Genomic DNA, 15,488 nt, shown 5'->3' with positions numbered 1-15,488 from the left:
GTAAGGTCTTATATAGACAGGTGTGTGGCTTTCCTAATCAAGTCCAATCAGTATAATCAAACACAGATGGACTCAAATGAAGGTGTAGAACCATCTCAAGGATGATCAGAAGAGATGGACAGCACCTGAGTTAAGGACAGCACCTGAGGACAGCAGGCTGAGTGTCACAGCAAAGGGTCTGAATACTTAGGACCATGTGATATTTCAGTTTTTCTTTTTTAATAAATCTGCAAAAATGTCAACAATTCTGTGTTTTTCTGTCAATATGGGGTGCTGTGTGTACATTAATGAGGGAAAAAAAGAACAAATTATTTTAGCAAATGGCTGCAATATAACAAAGAGTGAAAAAATTAAGGGGGTCTGAATATTTTCCGTACCCACTGTATATAGATAGATAGATAGATAGATAGATATATATAGATATAGATAGATAGATAGATAGATAGATAGATAGATAGATAGATAGATAGATAGATAGATAGATAGATAGATAGACAGATAGATATAGATATATAGATAGATATATAGATAGGTAAATGTCAACTTGAGATTTGAATCTGTGGCAGAAGGAAGTAGTGCTGCACAAAAGAGGGTTTTAAAATACTCTGTTGTTGTTCTTATTTATTTACACACTTGTGCTGTCGAACTGTTGTATAAATGCAATATCACACTCGTATCCCTGCGATATGGCTCTATATCAGCACGCTATAATTACCTGCAGCCTTTTTTTTTTTTTTTTTTGCATGTGAACCATAATATTGTTGGACTGAATGTTATTTTATTTTAAAAGAAAGATTTATGAATTAGTTTTAAGAGGTTCAAACAATAGTTGTCTACATACCTTATATCAAATAATTACCAATCATTTGGTGTAGTTATATCTATTGTCAATAGAAATAATTATAATAATAATAATAATAATAATAATAATAATAATAGAAGTGATTCCATGCTAGAATAATAACACTGTTATTTTCAAACCAGCTTGCAATGAGTATAGAAGAATTCTAGAAAGCAGTCTTAGATTTAGCAGATTATTGATGATCTTTATTATGTAAAACCATAAACAAATGAAGAAAAAGAGAGAAAAAGAGAAAAACCTAAAGCTCAAACATTATACACAATGCATATTGGAAACACAGCTAGCCTACATATATTCAATGTCTCATGAAATACAGGTTTTAATTTAACACAGATTGTTAAAATTTGCACCTTTCAAAACCAGGAAATAAGCATTTTAATGAAATATCTAATTTGTTTTAATTGGAGATAAATATATATATTATTTGAATAATAGTGCATAATAACATGACAATAAAAAACAATTTTCAAAAAATGTGTTACAAGACAAAATGAGGTAATTACCACATTTTCTATTTTCTTAACACTAACATTATATATATATATATATATATATATATATATATATATATATATATATATATATATATATACACACCAGTTAAAAATATTTTTTTTCTTTATTTTATTTTTATTTCTAAATAGTTACAATTGTAAAGAATTACTGACACTAATATAATTTTTAAAAGATTTCATAGAAGCTTATATTCTACAGTTATTAATCTGAGCTGATAAGATATGAATGGCCCCTTCATTCTTTCAATTAAAAAGTTAATCTGTGATTGTGTTTCCAAAATCCTTATACAGTCTTTCACAAAAAAATATTTACTGAGGAGATCATTTAACGAAAACCGGTATAGAATTCAGAGAGGTGAAAACTATCACATTTAGTGCATATACCTTTAAAAACTAAAATGTGATTGATTGCGTAATTGAACAAATATCTTTACATTTTTAAATATATTTCTTACCCTATTACAACAGAAACAAAGCAGGCTATTTGGAGGCTTTTGTAAGATGTCTAATTTTTTTGCGGATATCAGGAAAGTTTAGACCATAAACAATAGGGTTTACAATGGGTGGTACAACAATAAATTCAAGTGAAATGACAACAGTCAGCGCTATAGGAAGTTCCCCATTCACAAATCGACTCAAAGTGAGCTCACAAAAAAGAGCAACTGAGAAATTTAAAAGGATCACTATGTGTGGAATACAAGTTTGATATGCTTTGCTCCTGAACTCTCGTGTGCTTCTTTGACAAATGATAATAATTCTGACATAGGTATATATTATAAAACTCAAAGGGATAAAAATGTTTGTGATCGTTACAATCAGGCCATAAATATTATTAACAGTATTGTTTACACATGAGAGTTTGACAATTTCATAGTTGTGGCAGTACACCCTTAACAATTTGTTACCACAGATTGTGAGCCTGCCAGTCAAAAGACAACCGATACCAACAAAAGTGATTGGATAAAGCCATGCTATAACTATTAAAAAAGTTAGTAACCGTGTGGTAATTATGTTGTTGTAATGCAAAGGTTTGCTGATTGCAACAAACCTATCAAATGCCATTAGCATTAATATTGTAAGCTCAAAAGCTGCATATGAGTAAATGACAAAACTCTGTATGAGACATGCTTCAAAGGAGATTTTATGTGTATCATAGAGCAGGTCTGTCAGTAACCTTGGGAAAAAGCCAGCTGTACCATATACAGAGTTGATGGACAAGCATGAAATCAGAATGTACATGGGCTGGTGCAATGTCTTTTCCAGAAATATTACAAGAATAATTATGACATTAAAGTAAATGACAGCACAGTAAAAAATAAACCCCAAAGTGAAAAAAGCATATTTTATGATCCCAAGATTTTCAAACAACATGAAATAAAAGTATGTTCCATTCTCCATTTTCCTTTCACAAGGAATACTTTCATTGACCTGAAAAATAGAGCAAACAAAGTTTGTGTTTTTTACACATAAACAAAAAAAAAAAATTAAACAATCAGCTTAGAATATTTAGCCACAGTGTCTTAAACCAATAAATGTGAACTTAAATGTCAAGTCTTAAGTTAGATTAGTAATATAATAATTATTCAATTAAACTAATGGTTAGCACAGTAATAATTCATCTTTTTTTTTTTTTTTTTTTTTTTCTACTTTACAAACATTATTAGAAATACCCTCTGTTATATACTCTGAAATGACCATCATTGCATCTTCAGGCAATGAGCTCTATTTGTGTTCTGATTTAGTGGGACTGTGGAGTCACCAGTGTGTGCTAGTGTTTTTATAGTCTCTAACATGACTCAGGAGGCCTGTTGTGGCATAAGTGCTGCAAAGTCCTCTGATGTTTGATTTCACTGGAAACATAACTAGCATATATGTAAAGCATAAATTGAGCATAATTCAGTATCTAGTGCTTTCCAATCTTTCCACTGCAAATGATTAGAACCAGCATTTTTGATCATTTTCACAAAACTTTCATTGCCCTCAAAATATGTTGTTGTATGGATATCTGAACATGTAATATATCAAAAGAAATAACTGAGCTTCAGCTTTAAAGAAAAAAAAAAAAAAAAGAAAAAAAACCTTTGGTAACACTTCATCTCACGCTATGAAGCATTAGTTAATTAGTTAAAATAGTCAGTTCATTATTTATAAAGCATTAACATACATTAGTAAGCCATTTATAAATACAGCTATACATACTTTGTTCTTGATTTATAAGCAATCACTATTTACTAATGCTTCATAGCGTGAAGATTATAAAGCGTTACCAAAACTTATTATAGCTTCATGTATTCTTTTTTTTTTCTTCAACAATTGAATGTGACTAAGTGGGTACCTTTAATAATAATAAAAAAGCAGCATTTAAATAAAAAAAGCTGAGAATTGTTTTTTTTTTTTTTTTTTTTCCTCAAAGACTATGTGTCAAAACACTGATAGAGTAGATCATAGAATAGTAGATAGAATAGAGTTGGAGATCCACATGCAGGCTTTATTTACAGAAAGAGCATAGTTGTACAGGCAGTAGGTCAAAAGGTCAAACACCAGCAAACAGTAACAGGAAGGCAAGTCAAAATCTTGCCCTCTGAACCACCAAAGCTGTTCAGACGGGCTTGAAGACCCCCATGGTAGAGCAGATGACCACCACTGCAGCTCAGACAGGCTTGAAGACCCCCACAGTGGAGCAGACGATCACCAAAGCAGTTCAGACGGACTTGAAGACCCCCACGCAGAGCAGATGACCACACTGCAGCTCAGATGATCTTGAAGACTCCCACGGCGGAGCTGACAAGCACCAAAGCAGTTCAGAGAGGCTTGAAGACCCCCACGGTGGAGCAGATTACCACCACTGCAGCTCAGATGGGCTTGAAGACCCCCACGGTGGAGCAGACGACCACCAAAGCAATTCAGACAAGCTTGAAGACCCCCACGGCGGAGCAGACGACCACAACAGCAGATTAGGCAACACTGGAAACCAACATGGCTGAACAGGAGAAACTGAAACATGAAGCAGAGAGGTTAGCATTGGCCACTAGGCCCATGACAGTACAGGTAGGGAGCTCAGAAAAGCCTGATTGAAACATCCTCTCTGGACATTTTGCAGCAGGCAGACCATTAAGGAACAACCTCTGTGGTTGTGTCGGGACAAACAGACAGTTCTGGTACGACCTCTGTGGTCAAGTCAAGGCAGACAGGAAACCCAAAGACCACCTCCATAGTCGTCTCAGGGCAGAGAGGAAACTCAGGAACGACCTCCGTGGTCATGTCAAGGCAGACAGGAAACTCAGGGATGACCTCTGTGGTCGTGTCAAGGCAGACAGGAAACTCGGGGACGACCTCCGTGGCCATGTCACAGTAGACAGGAAACTCAGGGATGACCACGAGGCCGGATTTTAGGACTGGACTCAGACACTGGACTGGACTCAGGAATGTACTCATAGATTGAAGCAAGCTCAGGACCAGATTCAAGGACTGATGTGCACTGATGTGTGTGCAGGCAACACGCACCAAATGGCTGTGGCCATAATGGCCACTGCTGCAATCTCTGAGGGCTCAGACGCAGCCGCCATCTCAGCTTAGGGCTCTGGATGATCTGCCGAGGTGTGACGAGGCTCAGGAAGATCTGCTGTTACTTGATGAGAATCAGGAAGATCTGCCGAGATGTGACAAGAATCAGGAAAATCTGCTGAGACATGGCGAGGCTCTGAAATGCTTGAAAATACCGATCCAATGCAGCAATCACATGAACAGGCTCTGGTGAGGGAATTACTGGGTTTGGAGGTGCAGAGAGTATCGGGGTTGCGATAATCAAGGTGGAAGAAATAGAACTTTGCAACAATACAAGCTCCACTGCTACCAGAGCTTGTTGAAGTTGGCCCTCCCCCCAAAACTCTAAGAATCCAAAGAATTTCTCTTCTTCCCCCACAGTGAACGAAGAGCCAAATAAAATTAAGGCATAGTCCATAAAGTCTCTTAGACTACAATTAAACTTCCATTCTGGAAGGTTAAACCAGGTTTTTATGGGCTCATTTAGTCCAAAATGGAAAATTTCCTTCAAAGCCACATCATCAAATGGAACTTGAAAATATAAGTTATTATAAATATATCTTTACCGAAGACGTAGTAGCTGGTCAACTGGATCCATGGTTGGACTGGAAACGCTCATAAAAGCCGCTGGATCTCGGTATGGCTGAGTATTCTGTAATGGATGGAAGCAGGACAGCGGAGTTGGAGATCCACATGCAGGCTTTATTTATAGGAAGAGCGTAGTCATACAGGCAGTAGGTCAAATACCAGCAAACAATAACAGGAAGGCAAGGCAAAGGAGTAATCCAAAACACGGGCACAGGTCAAGGCAGTCGGCAAATGATCAACGAACAAGGAAACAGTCCAGGGTCAAAACACAGACAAGGTGAGGCGAGCCAAGGTGAGCCGAGGTGAGGCGAGGCAAGGCACAAACGGAATGCAAACCAATGGCTAAACAATACTGAGCCATGTATGTAAAACAGGTGTGAGTGTGTAATTGGTTCCTAGAGGGGGATTTGAGTCCATAAAATAAAGTTAATGAACACAGACCCAGGGCACATGTAACAGACATTTCATTATAAGGTTAGGCAGCTTTGATTTATATGCTGTTTAATGTTTGATGATCACATTATTTTACATGTGCATACACTCTTAGAAAGAATGTGTAGAAAAATTACACAAATTATGTGTAACACTCTAATTTACACACTTTGTGTCAATATTAACTAAAATGTGTAGAAAATAAAAACTTCTTTTACACATATCTATGTGTAGATTAAAAATTAACACAACTCAATTTACTCAATTTATACGTGTAGACTGATATGCTTAACACACTTCCCCCTGGTTTCACAGACAAGGCTTAAGGCCCCGGTATACTTCAAATGAAAAGTTCTTTTTCGTTCTTCGTTTAGGTGTAAAACGAAGTTCGAAATGCGTGACCAGCAATATACTGTAAATGAACATCTGATGCCCACACTGTCCACACTGCTGAGATCGACGGTTAGATGAATATGTAAATATGTGCTGTGCACTTTCTTCTAAGTAACAAAACAAACCCAACAAAAATGACAAAACGGCAAGCATTTATTATAGAAAGAAAAACGTCTGATCATAACAACATGGGTATGTTAGCATGAGCTCTGCAAAGTAGCACTCCAGTCACGTCACGTCTTCATATAGCACTTTATTTAATAGACTGCTTAAAATCAAGCAGCTTTACAGTATCAAACATGAAAAACAGTGTCAGCGCCTCATTTTATCTGAAGCATAACTTCATTTTGTACTATAAGCGGCTATCCAGCGTGTTCATGTTTTCACCCATGGAGCTCTTACCTCAACGAACTCTACAGATCAAATGATTCAGAGAAGACTTCCACATGAATGAAGGCGGAGCCTCAGCACACAACTCCTATTATGTTATTGTCACTGACCAATGGTAGTACGAAGGTGTTTTGCAGCTGGAGGGAACTTTTCCTGAAAGTTCACTTTGGCAAGCCATTTCAAACTTCCAAAAAGAACACCAAACGAACTTTGTTTTGGCCTGATTTTGTTCGAAATGACGTCATATCAGTTCACCAATATTCAGTTACAGTTATAGCACCAACCGATGGCAACAGGAAATGACATGTTTTACACTGTGAATCCTCATAAGGCAGGAACACACCAAGCCAACGGTAGGCCGTCGGGCAATTTTTGTTCGTTGGCCGACTAAGTTTTCTCAGTGTGTTCCGCACCGTCGACTGAAGTTGGTCCTTGCTTGCTTTTTTTCGGTCGATTCGACATGTTGAATCGGCATCTGAGCTTGTAGGTCCGCAGAAATGTTAAATTGCAAAGAGCTTGAGTTTTCTGAAGGGCGTGTCCGTGGCGGCCAGACAAATTCTGATGTTTCAGCATGAAAGAGGAAGCTGTTGTAACTCAGGCATACAATATCCGATCTGCCCCAAACTTTGCATGTGTGATAAGAGTCCTGGCCTAAAGACATCTTTATGCCAATATTCAGTTAGTCATAATGCCACCTCCTGGCAACAGGAAATGGCATGCTTTGTACTGTAATTCACTCCGAGAAACACATTTAAATATGCCACGAAGTACAAACATGTTAGAGATATGTTAAATCATGCAACACTTCGCTAAGTGCTAATGTATGCGATTAATGCCACGAAACAGGAGGTTGTTGTAACTCAGGCATACAATGTCCAATCTGCCCCAAACTTCAAAAGTTTGATAATAGTCCTGACATGAAGACATCTACATGGCAATATGAAAGTCATCAAAATTGACCCTATTTTCTTTGTTAGTGCATATTACTAGTCTTGTGGTAAACAATTAATCCGTGCAAGTTAATACACAGGAAAAAAGAGTTTGTCGCAGTAATCTTTAATCAAAATCTGAAAAGTTACTTCTGGTCTGGAATGGCGTTCCTTCTCTGATAGAGAAGGTCAGTTTGACGGCTTGGGTTGAAAACACGTAAACCTCTCCCCTGCAACCGTTAGTCTGCTATGAGCAAGAGATGGAGAGGAGGAGCGCTAAAGTAAAACTCTGCCCTCTATTTAATATTCCGTTTCACTTGGAAATACGTCACAACACTGGAGAAAACTCGTTTGCAACTTCCGGTTCACGTGGACTTTAAGCTATAGTAAAAGCACCATCTGTTGGCAGCAGAAAGTGTGGCACGTTGAAATGGCATTGCCATATTTCTCATGTATTTACACGCTTAGGCTGCGTTTACGCTTGCCATTAACATGCAACCTGTATCTGGATGTTGTTCACATACGCATTGAAAAGACGTATGCATTACTGTCGAATCCAGTCACTGCACTGCACAATATTTTGTAATCCTCAGGGGGACAAACATCAACGCCTGGAGCCACAAGGGAGGCCGACCCAGCCCACCAGAGAGGCCTAGTCCGCCAGCAACCTGTCTGTTCATGGAACAGAGTTCCTTACTTTAAACCCAAGAGGGCAGCCAAATGAGAGGGGCTGCAGAAAGGCAGAAACCACTCCTCACCGGAAAGAGACGGGCATCCCAGGGAGCAGAACTCTGTAAAGTGCTTCCAACCCTCAGAGGGGAGTAAACTGCTTGACCTAGGATCTACAGAATGCTAAGCGAAGATTCTGGAGGCTGGTATTCTACATACAAGGCCAAAAAGGTGCTATAGCTTCACCAGAAGCTGGTCTAAGGGGAGTAAACATCAAACTCCAAAATGACTCTAGACCATGCTCAGGGAGCAAGGTAGTTAATAAGGAAGTAGAAACTACTGCCTAGTAATAACTGAACATCCTGGGAGGCTGAGAAGTCTTCTGCCAGTGATAACGCTCAGGAGTGCATCACTCTGAACAAAAAAAAAAACCCTACCAAAGGGGAGTAAGAGACTCAACCGAGACGAGTAAGACCAAGCTAAGCAGATAGCTGGGAGGCTCGGAAGGGAGCCTACAACCAAACACAGACCAGAGAACCAGCTCCAACTAGCCTGTACTTTACAGAGCTAAGAGTTTGGCTCATACAACAGAGCGGGAAGTCTGTATGAGGACCAACACAGAACAAAGGGGTCCCACCCTGGGGCAAAGAACCAACCAGAACCTACCACAGAGGCAGCCTGAAAAGGCAGATGAAAGTAGCAGATATAAACTGGAGTCAACATCAAGGAGGCTCCAAGGAAGCCTAGCGACCTGATATTGGAAATCAAGAGTATAGCCAATAAGGAGGCCCCAGAGGGCTAACTACTCACAGGCCATCAAATCGAAAGAAAGAAGGCCACCACAGTTAAAGCACCAACCGATGGCAACAGGAAATTACATGTTTTACACTGTGATTCCTCATAAGGCAGGAACACACCAAGCCGACGGTCGGCCGTCTGGAAATTTTTGTTCGTTGGTCAACTAAGTTTTCTCAGTGTGTTCCGCACCGTCGGCTGAAGTTGGTCCTTGCTTGCTTTTTTTCGGCTGATTGGACATGTTGAATCGGCATCTGAGCTTGTAGGTCCGCAGCAATGTTAAATTGCAAAGAGCTTGAGTTTTCAGATGAAAGTAGCAGATATAAACTGGAGTAAACCATGCAGCTGGGCTAAGGAGGAGGCCAGGTAGAGCCTGCAACCCTAGCCGGACATGGCCGCAGGCCTGGGACTAATGCAGTGGCTCCAAGGGAGCATGCTCAACCAACATGAAGGAAGGGAGTACCGAATATGCTCAACTTAAAGGGTTAGTTCACCCAAAAATGAAAATTCTGTCATTTATTACTTACCCTCATGCCGTTCCACACCGTAAGACCTTCGTTAATCTTCGGAACACAAATTAACCCTCAGGGGTCTGAGGATTTTTGGGGCCTTGGAGAAGTTTTGACATGCCCTGACATTTGTGCTTTTTTCAGTTGTTCATAAACATATTAATGGAAAAAAGTGTCATTACACTGTATTCAGCACAAACTAGGCTACAATAATGTGTGAGGAACATGTATGTACATGTTTGTGTTTTTGAAAGAATAACCTTTATGTGTGGTTATTGAAAAAACAAAAAAACTTAAGTCACTGAAATAAAGCCAAAAAAATATATATTAAATCTGTGTTCACAAGACTTCTGGGTATTTGAGGTTGTAGACTAGAGTTTGTGCTTCAAAATGAGGTAAAAAAATTATGCTGCCTGCTTGTTCATATAAAACAATAGAGAGATTTAAATATTCTAAAACATCTTTGATCAAGAAACACAGTATGCGTGGAGGCGTGAATAATCATGAATAATGGATGATTCTCACCTGAGAAGACAAAAGAATTGCATAAAGAGCTCTAATGAACTGCATAAATAATGAGCTCTTTCAGACAGGTAGGCTGTGAAAAAACCCTCTGTTGATCATGTCTCAAATCTCATCATGGTGTAAATCAAACATACAGAAAAAATAGCAATACTGTGAAATATTATTACAATTTAAAATAATGGTATTCTATTATATTCTTTAAAATATAATGTATTTCTGTGATGCAAAGTGTCTGAACAATTATGTTACCTCTATGGCATTTCATATAGGCTTTTAGCGTAAAAGCATGCACATTTGGAGAAATACTGATGGATTTTCATTTGTTTGTCAATTATCTATACAGAGGAGTAATATTTATTCAGGATTTATTGTCATTACTATGAGTGCTGGATACTGTGTTTTGAATTCATACTTGAAGCCTGAGGGCACTCTGTACACCTTTAGTCTACAAATGCCTGAGCACTAAAGAAGAATAGGCAATCCAGGAAATAACTGAACTAACTGAGGCCAGAGATTGCTAACTATGGCTATTCAAAACACTTTTCAAGACAATAAATACACGATTGAGATGATGAATGCATGCATTGACTCAGAATTTGCGTCTGAATAGCGCTCGCTCCGTGGGCGTGGCCGCATTAGCGGATAATGAGCTGAATCACGGATTTCTAACATGGCTCTCTTTTCATACAGATTACATAAACACAGAATGCTTGTTTTCGATTTGACTTACACGATTTAAAACCTGACATTTCAATGTTTTTTTTAGACATAAGTCTAATTTTTTTGTCATTAGTATTCACTAAGTTACGGTTCATTTTCTGAGAACTATCAGATTGGACTTCGTTCAGAGGGAGACGAGAGCTCACGCATAATGTTAGTTTTCTTTATTTTACAAAAAGCACAACATTTTGTTGTTACTCTGAGTGTACACAAATAAAAGAAGATATTCCACAGATTAAAATGGTGTATAACTCTTTAATTGTATGCGCAACAGTGACAGAGTATTTTGAGTCTCTTTCACACTGGTTAGAAAAAAAATGCGGTGATCACGCCGGCGTGACCGCCGACCCGAGAGTGTTAAGATATTTTAGTTGAAATCTGATGGCTCCATGAGGCCTCCATAGGGAGCAATGACACTTCCTCTCTCAAGATCCATAAAGGTACTAAAAACATATTTAAATCGGTTCATGTGAGCACAGTGGTTCAATATTAATATTATAAAGCGATGCAAATATTTTTGGTGCGCCAAAAAAAAAAGACTTATTTAGTGATGGCCGATTTCAAAACAATGCTTCAGGAAGCATCGGATCATAAATGAATCAGTGTATCGAATCTGCTGTTCGGAGCTCCAAAGTCACGTGATTTCAGCCTTTGGCAGTTTGACACGCAATCTGAATCATGATTCAATACACGGATTCGTTTTTGCTCCGATGCTTCATTAAGCAGTGTTTTGAAATTGGTCAGAAAAGTTCCACTTTAGGGAACATACTCATCATCAGCACAGCCTCAGGACCGATGTTAAAGTGTCTGTGGGAATGAAGGGTACAGAGGGACAGAAGAAGAGGAGAGGGTGAAGTGTACAAACCCTCAGAAAGAAAGAAATACTCACTGGCCGTTCAGAATGCCTGCGTTGTATAACTTCTCTCTGATCCTGCTTCTTCTTTCTAGCTTCTCGCCTTCTCTGCGACCTGCTCCTCTGAGGAGGAGGAGCCCGAGCAGCGACGCTAGTTTTCTGGCCCTGTCTATGGTCCTCAGACCAGGACGGGCTGTCTGACATGACATAATACATGATTTACATGATTTAAATGCTGCTGAGCACACCCTTGCCTCTTTGAACTTTCCCACCACGGCCTCAATGCAAGTGCCAAAAAGTTCAGAGGGCGAGACCGGGGCATCAAGGAGAAAACCCTTCTCTTTCTCCCCGATATCCGCCAGGTTCACCAACAGGTGTCTCTCAGTGCCACCATTTCCACCATTGATCTACAGATCGCGGCAGCGGTCTACTTAGTGGCAGAATGGAAATCGGGAAGGAAAGGAAGGCTTACGGGGGCTGCAGCTTTAATCTATACCAAGACAGCTTTAATCTATCTGACGTGCACCCCATCATGTCGAGGAGCTCCTCATACGCGGGGCAGGCCTCGGCCAATGGACAGACGAGAGCAGAGTGTCTTCATGGGAAGACACTCACAATGCACGCAAATTGCTCCCTCGAGAACAGAGCGTGCATGCTCTTCGCCCAGACAATGAACACACAAGTCGTGTGTGTCCTCCGTTGTCAAATATCCAGGACACCAGCAGCACACCGCTTGAAACGTTTCTCAGCCATAGTAGAAAATGTCTTACCTTGAATAGATCTCTACAGACAAACAGTCCCTGAAGACAAAAAGAGGATGACATGTTCTCCAGGTGCCCCTTTTATACTTCCTGGTTACACCTGCATTACGTCATAGGCTGTCGCCAGCCAATAGGATTGTCAAGATTGGACAGATTGTTTCAGACACCAGTCACATGAGGGCATTCCCCAGTAGCGTTCTAGGATGCAGTTCAAGTTCCCTTTCGAAAGGGAACAACGCAGTTCATGACCCCTTCAACTTACACATGCTTTTTGAATTGAAAAAAAAAAAAAGAATAAAATGTGTTTATTTAAAACATTTGTATTATTCTATATATAAATAAATAGTTTATAGTGTTTTTTTAGTTTAATCTCTCACCATGGCAACACTGATCAAGATATCCGATATCCGTTTGCAGTTTAACATCTTCAATATCCTAGCACCATGGTAAAAAATGTTTGGTCTGAATCGAATAAACCCTAGAAGTAGTAGTTTAAAATTCAGAGCCTGTTTATTAAAAAATCCACATTCAAACCAAACTATCTGACTTCCTTTTGATCGGAGCTAATGACTGTTGTCCAGCTTAATGAGAACAATATGTGTACTGAGTTTGGTGACTGTAGGTAAAGGTAACCCCCCACTTTTGCCAAAAGGTGGCACTATAGAGGCTCTGCTCCCACTTGTTTCTACGGTGATGCCCATGTCTGCTGGCTGACATATCTGACGTGTAAGTTGAGTTTCATGCAATTTGAAGCATGTTAAGCATCTTTAACATCTTTATTAATAATCAAATATTTAAGTTAGATGTGTTGCAATGGCAACAGTGTTCGAGTTATCACAATTGTTTCAAAGGTATATATCTGCTGTGTATTGACATTACACTAATGAAGTTGGAAGCAAATCAGGTAAAAATAACAGTGATTTCAAAGCAAAAAAGTGACACACTTTGGAAGTGACACATTTCTTGATGCCAGTTGGTGGCGCTATAACTTGGACTCACAATAGTCACATCCATGTGATTAGCCTCCTATAATGAACACAAAGGTAAAGTTTCATAAAAATCAATCAATGTATGCAGATGTTATAACACATTACCTGCTTCCCTTTTCTCGCCAAACCATTTGCAATTTAGCACCATAGATGTCTTGACTTCATGCTGACCGAGTTTGGTGGTGATGGGATTAATCACCTAGGAGGAGTATATCAAATTCCAGAGCATATGTTTTTCAAACAACTTGTATTAGCTGACTTCCTGTTGAGCTGGCATATAACTTAGAGCACAAAAGTTGTTAGGTCCGAAGAGGTCTATAGGTGTACTTAGTTTTATACCGATACGTGCAAGCGAGTTGGATATATGGACCAAGTTTTCGAACCCTGTTCAAGGGGGCTCTGTTGCGTCTTTCAGACTTTTTGCGTCTGAAGTTTGCGTTTGAAGTTTCAAAAGTTTTCGAGCATGTTAAGGGCCCCAAATTTCCAAAAAATGACAATATATATATATATGGCTTCAAGCAGCAGGCCCAAGCCCAGTGGCACCGCCAACCTGGTGCCTTCAGGGCAACTGTGCACGGTGGGCAAAAGGCATTTAAAACGGGTAAACATAAAAGGAATATGTCAAAGTCATTTGGATACACCACATGTACTGCAGCAGTTGGTGCCCATATGATCACAAACCACAGCAGCCACATCCATGAGATGTTTAAATTGAGATGACTTGCATGTCTAATCCAGTCTTAACTCTCTGGAGTCAGGTAACGTGCCGGCGCGTTTTGCAGGATTTTTTTCACATTGCAGCAAAACAGACTTAAAATACTCCGTCATTTCTTGTCATAGAGACATAAGTAATATATCAATTGAAACTATAAAATGTCTTCTTTTATTTGTGTACACTCAGAGTAAAAACACAATGTTGTGCTTTTTGTAAAATAAAGAAAACTAACATGATGCGTGATCTCTCGTCTCCCTCTGAACGAAGTCCAATCTGATAGTTCTCGGAAAATGAACTGTAACTTATGAATACTAATGACAAAAAAAATGACACTTATGTCTAAAGAAACGTTGAAATGTCAGGTTTTAAATCGTGCAAGTCATATCGAAAACAAACATTCTGTGTTTATGTAATCTGTATGAAAAGAGAGCCGTGTCAGAAGTCCGTGATTCAGCTCATTATCCGCTAATGCGACCACGCCCACGGAGCCAGCGCTATTCAGACGCAAATTCAGTCAATACATGCATACATCGTCTCAATCGCGTATTTATTGTCTTGAAAAGTGTTTATCTGGATGTCAAAGCCATGGTTAGCGATCTCTAGAAGACATGCCGTTAGTTCCTGGTTCCTCTTCTTCTTTATATGAATTTGTGACCTAAAGGTGTACAGAGCGGCCTCCAGCTGCATGTATGAATTGAAAACACAGAATCCAGCACTCATAGTGATGACAATAAATATTGAATAAATATTACTCCCCAGTATAGAATATTGACATAAACATATAAGAATACATCAATATTTCTCCAAATGTGCATGCTTTTAAGCTAAAAGCCTATATGAAATGCCATAGAGGTAACATAATTGTTCAGACACTTTGCATCACAGAAATACATTATATTTTAAAGAATATAATAGAATACCATTATTTTAAATTGTAATAATATTTCACAGTATTGTCGTTTATGATGAGCAGAGTCATGATAACAGAGGGTTTTTTCACAGCCTACCTGACTGAAAGGCCTCATTAATATGCAAGTCATTTCAGGTCATTATTATGTGATTCTTCTGTCTTCTCAGGTGTAAATGAACCATTATTCATGATTATTTATGCCTCCACGCATACTGTGTTTCTTGACAAAAAATTTCTTACAAAAACTAAATCAATATATTGTTATAAATGAAGGAGTAAGCAGCATAATTTTTATATAATTCTGAAGCAAAAACTCTAGTCTACAACCTCCAATACCCAGAAGTCTTGTGAACACAGATATAATATACTTTTTTGGCCTTATTTCAGTGA

At 38.8% G+C, this 15,488-nt stretch overlaps 1 protein-coding gene across 1 annotated transcript; it reads right to left on the bottom strand.

Annotated features, from left to right (window-relative positions):
- Window positions 1–1,857: 1,857 nt before the first annotated feature.
- Window positions 1,858–2,775, bottom strand: LOC137004246 (olfactory receptor 51I2-like). Its single transcript, XM_067364431.1, has one exon. It carries the CDS (start codon window positions 2,773–2,775, stop codon window positions 1,858–1,860), a length of 918 nt encoding a protein of 305 aa, XP_067220532.1.
- Between the last annotated feature and the right edge of the window lie 12,713 nt (window positions 2,776–15,488).

The sequence above is a fragment of the Chanodichthys erythropterus genome, chromosome 17 (assembly GCF_024489055.1).
Source record: "Chanodichthys erythropterus isolate Z2021 chromosome 17, ASM2448905v1, whole genome shotgun sequence".
NCBI lineage: Eukaryota > Metazoa > Chordata > Actinopteri > Cypriniformes > Xenocyprididae > Chanodichthys > Chanodichthys erythropterus.
This window is presented reverse-complemented; position numbering and strand designations above follow the sequence as displayed.

What these genes read in the sequence shown, in the direction of transcription:
- LOC137004246 (XM_067364431.1), bottom strand. Translation starts at nt 2,775, where the DNA reads ATGGAGAATGGAACATACTTTTATTTCATGTTGTTTGAAAATCTTGGG.